Genomic DNA, 18,459 nt, shown 5'->3' on the forward strand with positions numbered 1-18,459 from the left:
GATGGATAGATAGATAGATAGAGGGATAGATAGATAGATAGATAGATAGATAGATAGATAGATAGATAGATAGATAGATAGATAGATAGATAGATAGAGGGATAGATAGATAGAGGGATAGATAGATAGATAGATAGATAGATAGATAGATAGAGGGATAGATAGATAGATAGATAGATAGATAGATAGATAGATAGAAAGATAGATGATAGAGAGATAGAGGGAAAGATAGATAGATAGAGGGATAGATAGATAGATGGATAGATAAATGGATAGATAGATGGATAGATGATAGAGGGATAGATAGATAGATGGAGAGATAGATAGAGGGATAGATAGATAGATAGATAGAGGGATAGAGGGATAGATAGATAGATAGATAGAGGGATAGATAGATAGATAGATAGATAGATAGATAGATAGATAGATAGATAGATAGATAGATAGAGGGATAGATAGATAGAGGGATAGAGGGAAAGATAGATAGATAGATAGATAGATAGATAGAGGGATAGATAGATGATAGAGAGATAGAGGGAAAGATAGATAGATAGATAGATAGATAGATAGAGGGATAGATAGATGGATAGATAAATGGATAGATAGATGGATAGATGATAGAGGGATAGATAGATGGATGGATGGATAGATAGATAGAGGGATAGATAGATAGATGGATAGAGGGATAGAGAGATAGATAGATGGGTGGATGATAGAAGGATAAATAGATAGATAGAAAGATGGATAGATAAATGGATAGATGATAGAGGGATAGAGAGATAGATGGATGGATGGATGGATAGAGAGATAGATAATAGATAGAGGGATAGATAGATAGAGGGATGGATAGATAGAGGGATGGATAGATGATAGAGGGATAAATAGATAGATAGTTGGATGGATAGATAGATAGAGGGATAGATAGATAGATGATAGATAGATAGAGGGATAGATAGATGGATGGATGGATGGATAGATAGATAGATAGATAGAGGGATAGATAGATGGATGGATAGATAGATAGATAGATAGAGGGATGGATGGATAGATAGATAGATAGATAGATAGATAGATAGAGGGATAGATAGATAGAGGGATAGATAGATAGATAGATAGATAGAGGGATAGATAGATAGATAGATAGAGGGATAGATAGATGGATGGATAGATAGATAGATAGATAGAGGGATAGATAGAGGGATAGATAGATAGATGATAGATAGATAGAGGGATAGATAGATAGAGGGATAGATAGATAGAGGGATAGATAATAGATAGATAATACATAGATAGAGGGATAGATAGATAGATAGATAGATAGATAGATAGAGGGATAGATAGATGGATGGATAATATATAGATAGAGGGATAGATAGATAGAGGGATAGATAGATAGATAATAAATAGATAGATAATAGATAGGATATGGAATATTTAGATATAATTAAGATATAGTTATAAAATAGATAAATGAACGGTTATGAAGCAGCTGACTAGATAAGAGATAGATAAATCATTATTAGATATTTCTATGAAGTGGATGATATATGTGGACAGTCCTGAGTCGTGCAGTGAGGTGCTTCTTTCCAGGATGACTCAGGACCAGGACAATCTTCCTCCGTCTTCCCGTTCTGGCTCCTTCCACAAAGGTTCTCCTCTGTTCCTTTCTGCCCATTTCCTCGTCCTCCTCCAGAGTTGACCCCATTCTCCATGTCTCCGTCTTCTCCTTATTCTGACACCTTCTGTCCATCCGTTCACCTTCTGTTCTCTCCTTCCTGAATTCTGTTTATTTACTGATTTCATTAGATTATTTTTCTTGTAGTTTTTCTCGTCATGAAGCAGGAGAGAACCAAAGTTTTACTCCTTCCTCTTTCCAATCTCCCTTAAGACGTCCCTTCTCTGATTTGATATGTTCCCGCCTGGAGTAAGACGTTGGTCCCTTCCCGCCGTCCACATGTCCGCTATGGTTTGATATATTTTGTTTCTCACTTTTTTTTCTTGCATGTGCAGTTTTGTAAAGCAAACTCAAGGTGCAATATCTCGCAGCCCGTCTGTCTCCAACGTTAATTCACCGTGAGTTGCCCTATGTTATGATATTCACTGTGTGGACTTCTGATATATCAATATATAACAATATATATATATACTGAGCATATATATATACTTCTTCCCCCTCTTTAAACATCCATCCTTCTTGTGGGCACCAATGGTTGTACGCCAGGCTGAGAACCAAGATGGTGCTTCATTGCTTCCCTAGTTTCCGCACACCCACCGCATTCCGCACACCCTCCACGATTTCATTCCCATCCATTTCTCCTTTTCTCTCTCATCTATACTATCTCCACATTCACTTTTCTTCTACAGATTATTCCTTCCTTCCAGTATCTCCCTTTCTACCCCCTTAAATTAGTAGATTAATTGCTCAGATTTCTTTATACTTTTATATGTCTGTTTTCTTATCAGGCTTTTTATGTCTTTTTTTTCTGTTTGACTCTAGGGCTGCACAATCAAAGGGGTTATCCGACACTTCACAACTCAAGATGTCTTCTACAGATACACCATACTTGTCTTCTTCACTCCTTACCAGGCTTAGTCCTATTTAATTAAAAAGCACTGAGTTGTAATACCAGAAACAGCCACTACTAAATATATGGCGCTGTTCTTGGTAAATAGTGAAGCCGACATGCAGCCCCTTTATAGCTGATCTGCCTAAGTGTTGAGGGTCAGACCCCCACTAATCTAATATTGGTGACCTAGGCTAAGGATAAGTCATCAGTTTTGAAATTCTGGATAACCCCTTTAAGTGACAATATAAAATGTATAATGACATGTTCTGCAGCTTTACTCTATAATTTCTGTTTCAATTCATCTCCATTTCCAAGATCTTGATAGGAACCTTCATTGTTTACACCCCGAAGCTTTAAAAGTATTATCCAGTCATGACAACCTTTCTTCATATGTCCTTTTAGAGCACAGAATGATCGGAACCCCCTTGTAAAAGCTTCTGCACCTCCAGCTCTGGAGGACTCAGGTTGACCATGTAGGACACAGTCACCAATTCATTCGAATGCTCTCATTGTAATACCACATTTGTCCTGCTGTGGCCACTGTTTAATAAATGTGCAGCTGTGAATGTGACAGTGTAAGGATATGTGTGCATGCTGTAGATTTGTTGCAGACATTTTCTGCATCAAATCTACGCCTTCTGGCAGAAAAACGCAAGCAGTTTTGGTGTGTTTTTTTTCCATGTGTTTTTGTTTGTGAAGTCAGTGGCTGGAAGGGCTAAAAAATGCCCCAATAATTGACATGCTGCAGATTTTTTTCTGCACCAAATCTGCAAGGAAAAACAGTAACGTGCACTTCATAAATGTCATAGACTTTGCTGGCTTCAGAATAGGCATGCAGATTTTGGTGCAGATGCATAAAAAAAACACATCTTGTGCACAGGCCCCAAGTGTCTAATGAGCATACAGTTAAAACCAGAAGTTTACATCCACAATCTATAAAGACACATCTGCAGGTTTTCCGTCCACTCTCTATACAGACACATCTGCAGGTTTTTCCCTCAGCTCACTATAAAGACACATCTGCAGATGTGTCTATATAGAGACCGGAGGGAAAAACCTGAAGATGTGTCTATAAAGAAAGCAGAGTGAAAAACCTGCAGATGTGTCTTTATAGAAAGCAGAGTGAAAAACCTGAAGATGTGTCTATATAGAAAGCAGAGTGAAAAACCTGAAGATGTGTCTATATAGAAAGCAGAGTGAAAAACCTGCAGATGTGTCTTTATAGAAAGCAGAGTGAAAAACCTGCAGATGTGTCTGTATCGAGAGCAGAGGGAAAAGCCTGCAGGTTTTTCCCTCCACTCTCTATACAGACACATCTGCAGGTTTTTCTCCAGTTTTAGGTCAATGAGGAAAAAAATTATTTCTATTTGGCAAATGCCAGAATAATGACAGAGAGAGAATGAGAATGTTTTCAGGCATTTTTATTATTTTCTGCAAGTCAAAGTCTCCATACAGTAAGAGCACTGTGCCTTTAAACACTATGGGACCGCCCATATGATGATGTCATGTCTTTGGAAGCTTCTGATAGGTTTATTGGCAACATCTGAGTTAATTAGAGACACCTGTGGATGTATTGTAATGCACACCGTAAACACAGTTTCTCTGTGTAGCATCATGATAAAGTCAAAAGAAATCAGCCAAGATCTCAGGAAAATAATTGTTAACTTGCACAAGTCTGGTTCATCTTTGGGTGCAATTTCCAGGTACCTAAAGGTGCCTCCTTCATCTGTACAAACAATTATACAGAAGTACAAACAAGATGGGAATGGCCAGCCATCACACCGCTCAGGAAGGAGACGAGTTCTGTGTACCAGAGATGAACGTGCTTTGGTCAGACATGTGAATATCAACCCAAGAACTAAAGGAAAAGACCTTGTGAAGATGCTGGCGGAAGCTGGTAAGATTGTGTCATTGTCCACAGTGAAAAAAGTCCCGTATCAACATGGGCTGAAAAATAAGAAAAATAGAAAAGCCAGATTAATGTTTGCAAAGCAGCAAAGACCTGAATTTTTGTAGACATGTCCTGAGGTCTGACAAAACTAAAATTGAACTGTTTGGCCATAATGACCATCGTTACATTTGGAGAAAAAGGGAGAAGCTTTGAAGCCTTAAAACATCATCCCAACTGTGACACACGGGGGCGGCAGCATCATGTTGTGGGGTTGTTTTGCTGCAGGAGGGACTGGTGACTTCACAAAATACATACATCATGAGGGAAAAAGATTATGTGGCCATACTGAAGAACATCTCAAGACATCAGCCAGGAACTTAAAGCTTGGGCAGAAATGGGTCTTCCAAATGGATAATGACCCGAAGCTACTGCCAAACTGGTTACAACGTGGCTTAAGGGTAACAAAGTCCATGTTTTGGAGTGGCCATCAGAAAGCCTTGATCTCAATCCTACTGAAAATGTATTGGCAAAGCTGAAAAGGCCGGTGCGAGCGGCGACCTACAAACATGGCTCAGCTACACCAGTTCTGTCAGGAGGAATCGGCCCAAATTGAACCAACTATTGTGAGAAGCTGTTTCCCCCAAGTCACATGGTGTAAGGGCAATGCCACCTAATACTAATGACATGGAGGAAACTTCACTGTGGAGAAAGTAATGAAAATGACTGAAAACCTTCTCTTTCTCTCTCTCTCTCTCTCTCTCTCTCTCTCATTATTCTGGCATTTGGAGGATAGAAATAATTTTAGTTGCTAATTGACCGAAAACGGAAAAGGTTTATTCTGATTTCATGTCAGATAGTGAGAAAAACCTGCAGATGTGTCTTTATAGAGAGTGGAGGGAAAAACCTGCAGATATGTCTGTATAGAGAGTGGAGGGAAAAACCTGCAGATGTGTCTGTATAGAGAGTGGAGGGGAAAACCTGCAGATGTGTCTGTATAGAGAGCGGAGGAAAAAACCTGCAGATGTGTCTATATAGAGAGGGGATGGAAAAACCTGCAGATGTGTCTGTATAGAGAGTAAAGGGAAAAACCTGCAGATGTGTCTATATAGAGTGTGGAGGGAAAAACCTGCAGATGTGTCTGTATAGAGAACAGAGGGAAACTAGGACTCAACACTGTATACAGTATGTGTGTACAAAGGAAAAAAAAAATTAAATAAATATATATATATATATATATATATATATATATATATATACATACATACAGTACAGACCAAAAGTTTGGACACACCTCCTCATTCAAACAGTTTTCTTTATTTTCCTGACTCTAAAAATTGTAGATTCACATTGAAGGCATCAAAACTATGAATTACCACATGTGGAATGAAATACTTAAAAAAGTGTGAAACTGAAAATATGTCTTATATTCTAGGTTCTTCACAGTAGCCACCTTTTGCTTTGATTCCTGCTTTGCACACTCTTGGCATTCTCTTGATGAGCTTCAAGAGTTAGTCACCGGAAATGGTTTTCCAACAGTCTTGAAGGAGTTCCCAGAGATGCTTAGCACTTGTTGGCCCTTTTGCCTTCACTCTGCGGTCCAGCTCACCCCAAACCATCTCGATTGGGTTCAGGTCTGGTGACTGTGGAGACCAGGTCATCTGGCGTAGCCCCCATCACTCTCCTTCTTAGTCACATAGCCCTTACACAGCCTGGAGGGGTGTTTGGGGTCAATGTCCTGTTGAAAAATAAATTATGGTCCAACTAAACGCAAACCGGATGGAATAGCACGCCGCTGCAAGATGCTGTGGTAGCCATGCTGGTTCTGTATGCCTTCAATTTTGGATAAATCCCCAACAATGTCACCAGCAGAGCCCCCCACACCATCACACCTCCTCCTCCATGCTTCACGGTGGGAACCAGCCATGTAGAGTCCATCCGTTCACCTTTTCTACAAAGACACGGTGGTTGGATCCAAAGACCACAAATTTGGACTCATCAGAGCAAAGCACAGATCTCCACTGGTCTAATGTCCATTCCTTGTGTTCTTTATCCCAACCAAGTCTCTTCTGCTTGTTCCTGTCCTTAGCAGTGGTTTCCTAGCAGCTATTTTACCATGAAGGCTGCTGCACAAAGTCTCCTCTTAATAGTTGTTCTAGAGATGAGAAGGTGTGTCCAAACTTTTGGTCTGTACTATATATATATATATATATACGCGCACACACAGACAAAATCGAGAGAAAAATCTAATATGTAGGGCAAATGGGAATCAGATTTATTAAAATGATTATATGTAATTAATATTAATGCCTGTAATTCGTTTTACCCCTTCAGACAGAAGTGACATGATAGAGTTTAAAAATGTAGGCCTCAGGCCCCTAGCAACCAATAGCAAATGTGCTTTTAATTATATAATTTACTTAAATAAGTAATATCCAATTCAGTTTATGCAGAACATTACATGTCACACGCTATTTACATGTGCAGATCGTTAGTCTAATGCTTCCTTCTCTTCCATCTCCAAGATCCTTTCCCAATATGTAGAAGGAATAATAATAATAATAATATTTTTAATAATAATAATAATAATAATATTAGCAAATACCTCCAATTAGGAATGTAGTATAGTTCTCCTGATATAGCCATGTCTCTTACCTCATGTGCAGGGCATTGCAGCTTATATATCCACGTTCACTCATATAGTGACCGTTAGTCGCTTGTAGTCATAACCATTGATACCTAAGCTGCAATGCCCTGCACATGAGGTAAGAGACATAGCTAATCAGGAGAACTATACTACATTTCTAATTAGAGGTATTTGCTAATACAATTGCATTTTTAGTGGGGATGTGCATTGACCAAAAACAAAAAAAAGATGATTGTGGTATTTTTTTTTTTAATTTTTTTGCTTTTTGACATTTAATGCATGCGTTAAACTATACTGCTCAAAAAAATAAAGGGAACACTTAAACAAGGATTTTGTATTTTGGTGTTCCCTTTATTTTTTTGAGCAGTATATTTTTATATTTGGACACAATAATACCAAATACGTTTTATTATTTTTTTTAAATTATTATTTGTTATAGTTAAAAAGGAGATATCGATTTGTAAGTGATTTTATTTTTTTTTATATAGTTAACAAAAAAAAAATATATATATACTGTATATATATATATATATATATATATATATATATATATATATATAGAGATAGATAGATATATATACAGTGCCTACAAGTAGTATTCAACCCCCTGCAGATTTAGCAGGTTTGATAAGATGCAAATAAGTTAGAGCCTGCAAACTTCACACAAGAGCAGGATTTATTAACAGATGCATAAATCTTACAAACCAACAAGTTATGTTGCTCAGTTAAATTTTAATAAATTTTCAACATAAAAGTGTGGGTCAATTATTATTCAACCCCTAGGTTTAATATTTTGTGGAATAACCCTTGTTTGCAATTACAGCTAATAATCGTCTTTTATAAGACCTGATCAGGCCGGCACAGGTCTCTGGAGTTATCTTGGCCCACTCCTCCATGCAGATCTTCTCCAAGTTATCTAGGTTCTTTGGGTGTCTCATGTGGACTTTAATCTTGAGCTCCTTCCACAAGTTTTCAATTGGGTTAAGGTCAGGAGACTGACTAGGCCACTGCAACACCTTGATTTTTTCCCTCTTGAACCAGGCCTTGGTTTTCTTGGCTGTGTGCTTTTGGTCGTTGTCTTGTTGGAAGATGAAATGACGACCCATCTTAAGATCCTTGATGGAGGAGCGGAGGTTCTTGGCCAAAATCTCCAGGTAGGCCGTGCTATCCATCTTCCCATGGATGAGGACCAGATGGCCAGGCCCCTTGGCTGAGAAACAGCCCCACAGCATGATGCTGCCACCACCATGCTTGACTGTAGGGATGGTATTCTAGGGGTCGTATGCAGTGCCATCCAGTCTCCAAACGTCACGTGTGTGGTTGGCACCAAAGATCTCGATCTTGGTCTCATCAGACCAGAGAACCTTGAACCAGTCTGTCTCAGAGTCCTCCAAGTGATCATGAGCAAACTGTAGACGAGCCTTGACATGACGCTTTGAAAGTAAAGGTACCTTACGGGCTCGTCTGGAACGGAGACCATTGCGGTGGAGTACGTTACTTATGGTATTGACTGAAACCAATGTCCCCACTGCCATGAGATCTTCCCGGAGCTCCTTCCTTGTTGTCCTTGGGTTAGCCTTGACTCTTCGGACAAGCCTGGCCTCGGCACGGGTGGAAACTTTCAAAGGCTGTCCAGGCCGTGGAAGGCTAACAGTAGTTCCATAAGCCTTCCACTTCCCGATGATGCTCCCAACAGTGGAGACAGGTAGGGCCAACTCCTTGGAAAGGGTTTTGTACCCTTGCCAGCCTTGTGACCCTCCACGATCTTGTCTCTGATGGCCTTGGAATGCTCCTTTGTCTTTCCCATGTTGACCAAGTATGAGTGCTGTTCACAAGTTTGGGGAGGGTCTTAATTAGTCAAAAAAGGCTGGAAAAAGAGATAATTAATCCAAACATGTGAAGCTCATTGTTCTTTGTGCCTGAAATACTTCTTAATACTTTAGGGGAACCAAACAGAATTCTGGTGGTTTCAGGGGTTGAATAATAAATGACCCTCTGAATAAACTTTTCACAATTTAAAAAAAAAATTAAAAAAGAAATAACATTCTTTTTTGCAGCATTTCACACTTCCAGGCTGATCTACAGTCCAAATGTCACAATGCCAAGTTATTCCGAATGTGTAAACCTGCTAAATCTGCAGGGGGTTGAACACTACTTGTAGGCACTGTATATATATATATATATATATACACGGTATATATATATATATATATATATATATATATATATATATTATATATTTATTTATTTTTTTTAATTTTTAAGTTCCCCCTATCAGACTTGGACCCGGCGATCATCTGATGACTCTTTCTATATACTACAATAACGTGAGGTGAATACATAACACAGTTGGCATCTGTTATGTATTGTGCGGGCTCAGCTCCTGAGCTTGTCCAATTTTATATTTGGACACAATGATACTGAATATGTTTTATTTTATTTTTTTTTAATCATTATTTGTTATTGTTGAAAAGGGGATATCAATTTTTATGTGATTTCACTTTTTTTATATTATTAAAAACTTTTTTATTTTCAGACTTGACCCGGCGATCATCTGATGACTTTTTCTATATACTGCAATAAAGCGGGGTCAATACATAATACAGTTGGCATCAGCCATGTATTGTGCGGGCTCACTCCTGAGCCTGTCCTATATACACCTGCTCCAGGAGGGAGAAGTACGTGTATATATGTCACGTCAGGAAGGAGTTAAAGGGATTCTCCATTTTTCTGGTGGCTATAAACCATACTGGGATCCTCCGAGATCAGCTGTAATCAGTGGGGAGTCCTGGAAGCAAGTGTTTGATCTCCCTGCAGCGCCTCCGCAGGTGTAATGAAGCATTGCACAGGTTCCATTGAAATCCATAGTCTAGGTCCTCCAGAGAGAGGGACAGGTTTTGCCGTCGGTATTAGATTGTGGTCATAAATACTTTGAAATTAGGAAATCCGTCTCAGTTGATAGAAAGGTCTCTGTATATAAACATGTTTGTTATTTCCGTCGTGGGTTCACGCTGCATAGCCGGAGAGATCTCGCCGTGTCCATCAATGCTGATCCATGTGTGTCCGTCTCCTTCATCTTGTCTTGCTCCTCTGGCTTGCTTGTCAGTCTCATTGTGCGCGGTCTGTCAGGGTTCTGCTCTCTAATGGCGCCCGGGGTCGGTGCCTCTGTCACTCCTGCTTTATGTGCTCACAATCCAAATGTTCTTTTATCACCTCGGGGGCGGATAAATGGACACAAATACTTCTCCTCTGCTACGTCAAAAGAACAAGGGCAACGGCCCCTATGGAAGCTGCCTATGACCCTCGCGTACGAGTATGGGTGCTGCTGATCGCTCTGATGCACACAAACAATTGTCTTCCCAGATAAACACAATCGCCTTACCCGATAGCCACATAGACAATTGTCTTACCCGATAGCCACATAGACAATTGTCTTACCCGATAGCCACATAGACAATTGTCTTACCCGATAGCCACATAGACAATTGTCTTACCTCATAGCCACATAGACAATTGTCTTACCCGATAGCCACATAGACAATTGTCTTACCCGATAGCCACATAGACAATTGTCTTACCCGATAGCCACATAGACAGTTGTCTTACCTCATAGCCACATAGACAATTGTCTTACCTGATAGCCACATAGACAATTGTCTTACCCGATAGCCACATAGACAATTGTCTTACCCGATAGCCACATAGACAATTGTCTTACCCGATAGCCACATAGACAATTGTCTTACCCGATAGCCACATAGACAATTGTCTTACCCGATAGCCACATAGACAATTGTCTTACCCGATAGCCACATAGACAATTGTCTTACCCGATAGCCACATAGACAATTGTCTTACCCGATAGCCACATAGACAATTGTCTTACCTGATAGCCACATAGACAATTGTCTTACCCGATAGCCACATAGACAATTGTCTTACCCGATAGCCACATAGACAATTGTCTTACCCGATAGCCACATAGACAATTGTCTTACCCGATAGCCACATAGACAATTGTCTTACCCGATGGCCACATAGACAATTGTCTTACCTGATAGCCACATAGACAATTGTCTTCCCTAATAGCCACATAGACAATTGTCTTACCTGATAGCCACATAGACAATTGTCTTACCCGATAGCCACATAGACAATTGTCTTACCCGATAGCCACATAGACAATTGTCTTACCTGATAGCCACATAGACAATTGTCTTACCGGATAGCCACATAGACAATTGTCTTACCCGATAGCCACATAGACAATTGTCTTACCCGATAGCCACATAGACAATTGTCTTACCCGATAGCCACATAGACAATTGTCTTACCCGATAGCCACATAGACAATTGTCTTACCTGATAGCCACATAGACAATTGTCTTCCCTAATAGCCACATAGACAATTGTCTTACCCGATAGCCACATAGACAATTGTCTTACCCGATAGCCACATAGACAATTGTCTTACCCGATAGCCACATAGACAATTGTCTTACCCGATGGCCACATAGACAATTGTCTTACCTGATAGCCACATAGACAATTGTCTTCCCTAATAGCCACATAGACAATTGTCTTACCTGATAGCCACATAGACAATTGTCTTACCCGATAGCCACATAGACAATTGTCTTACCCGATAGCCACATAGACAATTGTCTTACCTGATAGCCACATAGACAATTGTCTTACCGGATAGCCACATAGACAATTGTCTTACCCGATAGCCACATAGACAATTGTCTTACCCGATAGCCACATAGACAATTGTCTTACCCGATAGCCACATAGACAATTGTCTTACCCGATAGCCACATAGACAATTGTCTTACCTGATAGCCACATAGACAATTGTCTTACCTGATGGCCACATAGACAATTGTCTTACCTGATAGCCACATAGACAATTGTCTTACCTGATAGCCACATAGACAATTGTCTTCCCTAATGGCCACATAGACATTGTCTTACCTGATGGCCACATAGACAATTGTCTTCCCTAATAGCCACATAGACAATTGTCTTACCTGATAGCCACATAGACAATTGTCTTACCCGATAGCCACATAGACAATTGTCTTATCCGATAGCCACATAGACAATTGTCTTACCTGATAGCCACATAGACAATTGTCTTACCTGATGGCCACATAGACAATTGTCTTACCCGATAGCCACATAGACAATTGTCTTACCTGATAGCCACTTAGACAATTGTCTTACCCGATAGCCACATAGACAATTGTCTTACCCGATAGCCACATAGACAATTGTCTTACCCGGTAGCCACATAGACAATTGTCTTACCTAATAGCCACATAGACAATTGTCTTACCTGATAGCCACATAGACAATTGTCTTACCCGATAGCCACATAGACAATTGTCTTACCTGATGGCCACATAGACAATTGTCTTACCTGATAGCCACATAGACAATTGTCTTACCCGATAGCCACATAGACAATTGTCTTACCCGATAGCCACATAGACAATTGTCTTACCTCATAGCCACATAGACAATTGTCTTACCTGATAGCCACATAGACAATTGTCTTACCTGATAGCCACATAGACAATTGTCTTACCCGATAGCCACATAGACAATTGTCTTACCCGATAGCCACATAGACAATTGTCTTACCTCATAGCCACATAGACAATTGTCTTACCTGATAGCCACATAGACAATTGTCTTACCCGATAGCCACATAGACAATTGTCTTACCCGATAGCCACATAGACAATTGTCTTACCCGATAGCCACATAGACAATTGTCTTACCCGATAGCCACATAGACAATTGTCTTACCCGATAGCCACATAGACAATTGTCTTACCCGATAGCCACATAGACAATTGTCTTACCTCATAGCCACATAGACAATTGTCTTACCCGATAGCCACATAGACAATTGTCTTACCCGATAGCCACATAGACAATTGTCTTACCCGATAGCCACATAGACAATTGTCTTACCCGATAGCCACATAGACAATTGTCTTACCCGATAGCCACATAGACAATTGTCTTACCCGATAGCCACATAGACAATTGTCTTACCTCATAGCCACATAGACAATTGTCTTACCTCATAGCCACATAGACAATTGTCTTACCTGATAGCCACATAGACAATTGTCTTACCTGATAGCCACATAGACAATTGTCTTACCCGATAGCCACATAGACAATTGTCTTACCTGATAGCCACATAGACAATTGTCTTACCTGATAGCCACATAGACAATTGTCTTACCTAATAGCCACATAGACAATTGTCTTACCTGATAGCCACATAGACAATTGTCTTACCTGATAGCCACATAGACAATTGTCTTACCTAATAGCCACATAGACAATTGTCTTCCCTGAAGGCCACATAGACAATTGTCTTCCCTGATGGCCACATAGACAATTGTCTTACCTGATGGCCACATAGACAATTGACTTACCTGATGGCCCCATAGACAATTGTCTTACCTGATAGCCACATAGACAATTGTCTTACCTGATAGCCACATAGACAATTGTCTTACCTGATGGCCACATAGACAATTGTCTTCCCTGATGGCCACATAGACAATTGTCTTCCCTGATGGCCACATAGACAATTGTCTTACCTGATGGCCACATAGACAATTGTCTTACCTGATAGCCACATAGACAATTGTCTTATCCGATAGCCACATAGACAATTGTCTTACCCGATAGCCACATAGACAATTGTCTTACCTGATAGCCACATAGACAATTGTCTTACCCGATGGCCACATAGACAATTGTCTTACCTGATAGCCACATAGACAATTGTCTTCCCTGATGGCCACATAGACAATTGTCTTGCCTGATGGCCACATAGACAATTGTCTTACCTAATAGCCACATAGACAATTGTCTTCCCCGATAGCCACATAGACAATTGTCTTCCCCGATAGCCACATAGACAATTGTCTTACCCGATAGCCACATAGACAATTGTCTTGCCTGATGGCCACATAGACAATTGTCTTCCCTGATGGCCACATAGACAATTGTCTTACCTAATAGCCACATAGACAATTGTCTTCCCCGATAGCCACATAGACAATTGTCTTCCCCGATAGCCACATAGACAATTGTCTTACCCGATAGCCACATAGACAATTGTCTTCCCCGATAGCCACATAGACAATTGTCTTACCTGATAGCCACATAGACAATTGTCTTACCCGATGGCCACATAGACAATTGTCTTACCTGATAGCCACATAGACAATTGTCTTCCCTGATGGCCACATAGACAATTGTCTTGCCTGATGGCCACATAGACAATTGTCTTACCTAATAGCCACATAGACAATTGTCTTCCCCGATAGCCACATAGACAATTGTCTTCCCCGATAGCCACATAGACAATTGTCTTACCCGATAGCCACATAGACAATTGTCTTGCCTGATGGCCACATAGACAATTGTCTTCCCTGATGGCCACATAGACAATTGTCTTACCTAATAGCCACATAGACAATTGTCTTCCCCGATAGCCACATAGACAATTGTCTTCCCCGATAGCCACATAGACAATTGTCTTACCCGATAGCCACATAGACAATTGTCTTCCCCGATAGCCACATAGACAATTGTCTTACCTGATAGCCACATAGACAATTGTCTTACCCGATGGCCACATAGACAATTGTCTTACCTGATAGCCACATAGACAATTGTCTTACCTAATAAGGTGACATTAGAGGAGCTGTTGCTAGGAGAAACATTGGCGTCCAACAATCAGTTCTTGCATTTGAACGCATTAGGTTGAATGTCAGGAGATAAGTGGCTTCTAATATTAGGCTTAGGGGTGCCAAACACCCCATGTGTGACAAATTCCTGAACGAAGACCATAGAGTAGAGTGGCCCCATAATGAGACATCTTCTTCTCCAAGGTCCTGGTTTCCACTTTCTTCACCAGCAATTGTCCATGTTTGCCCTTGTTTCCTTTTCTTGCGATTTTAATTTTTCATTTGAAGTTCCTGGCCGCCCATAAATTGGAGGGGTGTTTTTAAACCCAAATAGAGGCATTAGAGTAGGCACGGACCCAACAAAAGAGGTCGCCTTGCCGTTGGCTGTTGGGCTCACATAAAACTGGCCATTTTTGGTGCTTAGTATCTCAATAGCAGTAATACAGGTCTATATTCCCATATTCAGTGTTACACATACTGTATCTTAGCACTACAGAGTGCAACTGACCCTTTCTTGATAGGACAGGATGACTTTTTGGCCCTTTTCTCCCCCTTTTGTTTGATCATGAGCCCTTAGATACTAGGTTCCCATACCAATTTGGACGTCTTCTATGGAGTGTGTACAAATTATCAAGCAGGCACAATCTGATCCATCTCATCCTGGTTTTCCCCGACGGCCAGAGTTAGCGGGCTGTCAGCTCATCTCGTCAAAATCAGGGGGGCTCTGCCAATTAAAATCGAAAGTCTGCAGCAACTTGAAGGCGATCATCTATGGGAAACGGATGTCAGCTCATTTGCTTTGCCCTCTGTGTTCATTTCCTACCGACGCCGGGGGCATGAGACGATAATTAAACACCGGTTTAAATAAACGCTTGTCAGGAGCTACAAAGCTGACATTTTGTCAGCCGGAGAAACCCGAGGTAGCACGCCGAAGTGTCTTAAACCTGTCATTGTAATATGTGCTGAACAGATTGTATTGCGAGCGCAGATTTGTGCTTCCAAGGTCGTTGGCACGAATGGCGAAACACCGGTCCTGCGATGCAGAGAGAATGGTAGCTGGCAGGACGGAGGCCTGGCACGCTCAGGTGCTGTGCGCGCAGGAGCTCGGTGGGTGCCAAATTGCCTGTCTCGCTATAAAGTAAATAGGAAAAAAACATTAGATAATGGGATCAATTCTGGAACGTCCTATCCGGGTAGTGGATATAGAAATACTCACCTTCAGACGACTTTACAGTTTTTGGATTGGAGTTACTCCCCTGCAGTTTTATTCCTCCTAATTATGCCCCATAACAGTTTTGGATTTGTCATACATCTGTATATTGTTATGTGACTTGTGATTACTGCAAAAATCAATCCATTTATCCAATACTGTGATGCCCCACTGCATAGTCAGCCATTCTGGGTCATTAATGATGGAAATTGCCATCCTCATATTGGTATTAAAGGGAATCTGTTGCCAGGTTTTTGCTATGTAACCTGATGTAGGGGCTGAGATCCTGATTACAGTGATGTGTCACTTGCTGGTGTACATGCTGTCAGTTTGATACAATCACTGTTTTTTTCTGCTTTAGATCCAGCAGTGCTCAGAATGCTGATCCCTATATAACCCTACCCACAACACTGATTGGCAGATTTCTGTCCCTGTATAACCCACCCACTCCAATGATTGGCAGATTTCTGTCCCTGTGTAACCCCACCCATGCCACTGATTGGCAGATTTCTGTCCCTGTGTAACCCCACCCACTTCACTGATTGGCAGATTTCTGTCCCTGTGTAACCCCACCCACTTCACTGATTGGCAGATTTCTGTCCCTGTATAACCCCGCCCACGCCACTGATTGGCAGATTTCTGTCCCTGTATAATCCCACCCACTCCACTGATTGGCAGATTTCTGTCCCTGTATAACCACACCCACTCCACTGATTGGCAGATTTCTGTCCCTGTATAACCACACCCACTCCACTGATTGGCAGATTTCTGTCCCTGTATAACCACACCCACTCCACTTATTGGCAGATTTCTGTCCCTCTATAAACACACCCACTCCATTGATTGGCAGATTTCTGTCCCTGTATAACCACACCCACTCCATTGATTGGCAGATTTTTGTCCCTGTATAACCACACCCACTCCATTGATTGGCAGATTTCTGTCCCTGTATAATCCCACCCACTCCACTGATTGGCAGATTTCTGTCCCTGTGTAACCCCACCCACTTCACTGATTGGCAGATTTCTGTCCCTGTATAACCCCACCCACTCCAGTGATTGGCAGATTTCTGTCCCTGTATAACCCCGCCCACTCCACTGATTGGCAGATTTCTGTCCCTGTATAATCCCACCCACTCCACTGATTGGCAGATTTCTGTCCCTGTATAACCACACCCACTCCACTGATTGGCAGATTTCTGTCCCTGTATAACCACACCCACTCCACTGATTGGCAGATTTCTGTCCCTGTATAACCCCAACCACTCCACTTATTGGCAGATTTCTGTCCCTCTATAAACACACCCACTCCATTGATTGGCAGATTTCTGTCCCTGTATAACCACACCCACTCCATTGATTGGCAGATTTTTGTCCCTGTATAACCACACCCACTCCATTGATTGGCAGATTTCTGTCCCTGTATAATCCCACCCACTCCACTGATTGGCAGATTTCTGTCCCTGTATAACCACACCCACTCCACTGATTGGCAGATTTCTGTCCCTGTATAACCACACCCACTCCATTGATTGGCAGATTTCTGTCCCTGTATAACCCCGGATCTCAGCCCCAAATCATGCTGCTCTCATATTACATAGCAATAACCTGCTGACAGGTTCACAGTGTTATACAGAGCAGGAGGACTAGGTGACATATGACACCTAGTCCTCTAGTGATAATCTCCTGCTGATAAAGTGCTAACAGCAACACACAGCCTAATAAGTGACACATCACTGGAATAAAGCTCTCAGTCCCTACATCATTTAGTGATAATCTCCTGCTAATAAAACACTGACAGCAACACACAGTGTAATAAGTGGCACATCGCTGGAATCAAGCTCTCAGTCCTTACCTCATGCTGCTCTCAGACTACATAGCAATAACAATATACATAGCAGGAGGACTAGGTGGCACAAGATACCAAGTCCTGGGATGATAATCTCGTGCTGATAAAGTGCTGACAGTAACACAAAGCCTAATAAGTGGCACATCACTGGAATCAGGCTCTTAGCCCCTACATCATTTAGTGATTATCTCCTGCTGATAAAACACTGACAGCAACACACAGTGTAATAAGTGGCACATCGCTGGAATCAAGCTCTCAGTCCCTACTTCATGCTGCTCTCAGACTACATAGCAATAACAATATACATAGCAGGAGGACTAGGTGGCACAAGATACCAAGTCCTGGGATGATAATCTCCTGCTGATAAAGCGCTGACAGTAACACAAAGCCTAATAAGTGGCACATCACTGGAATCAAGTTCTCAGGCCCTAGATAATGTGCTCTCATATTACATAACAAAAAACTGCTGACGGTTTCCCATTAAGCCATAAACTCAAAAAATATTGTGAAACCTCTGCAAAAGACCACCTCTTTGTGAAAACCTGATTTTCAGTTCTAATACCAGATAAAAC

General features: G+C 41.2%; 1 protein-coding gene across 6 annotated transcripts in view; it reads left to right on the top strand.

The window, feature by feature from the left end:
- The window catches only part of CACNA1B (calcium voltage-gated channel subunit alpha1 B), a 391,414-nt gene that overhangs the window by 268,921 nt on the left and 104,034 nt on the right, over window positions 1–18,459 (top strand). For 5 of the 6 annotated variants that reach the window (XM_075324631.1, XM_075324630.1, XM_075324633.1 and 2 more), the window contains exon 18: window positions 2,011–2,073. The exons of the other annotated variant lie outside the window; for it this stretch is intronic. In XM_075324631.1, coding sequence (XP_075180746.1) covers window positions 2,011–2,073 — 63 coding nt within the window. The remainder of the gene's footprint in view (window positions 1–2,010; window positions 2,074–18,459) is intronic. 6 annotated transcript variants of the gene reach the window in all.

The sequence above is a fragment of the Anomaloglossus baeobatrachus genome, chromosome 9 (assembly GCF_048569485.1).
Source record: "Anomaloglossus baeobatrachus isolate aAnoBae1 chromosome 9, aAnoBae1.hap1, whole genome shotgun sequence".
NCBI lineage: Eukaryota > Metazoa > Chordata > Amphibia > Anura > Aromobatidae > Anomaloglossus > Anomaloglossus baeobatrachus.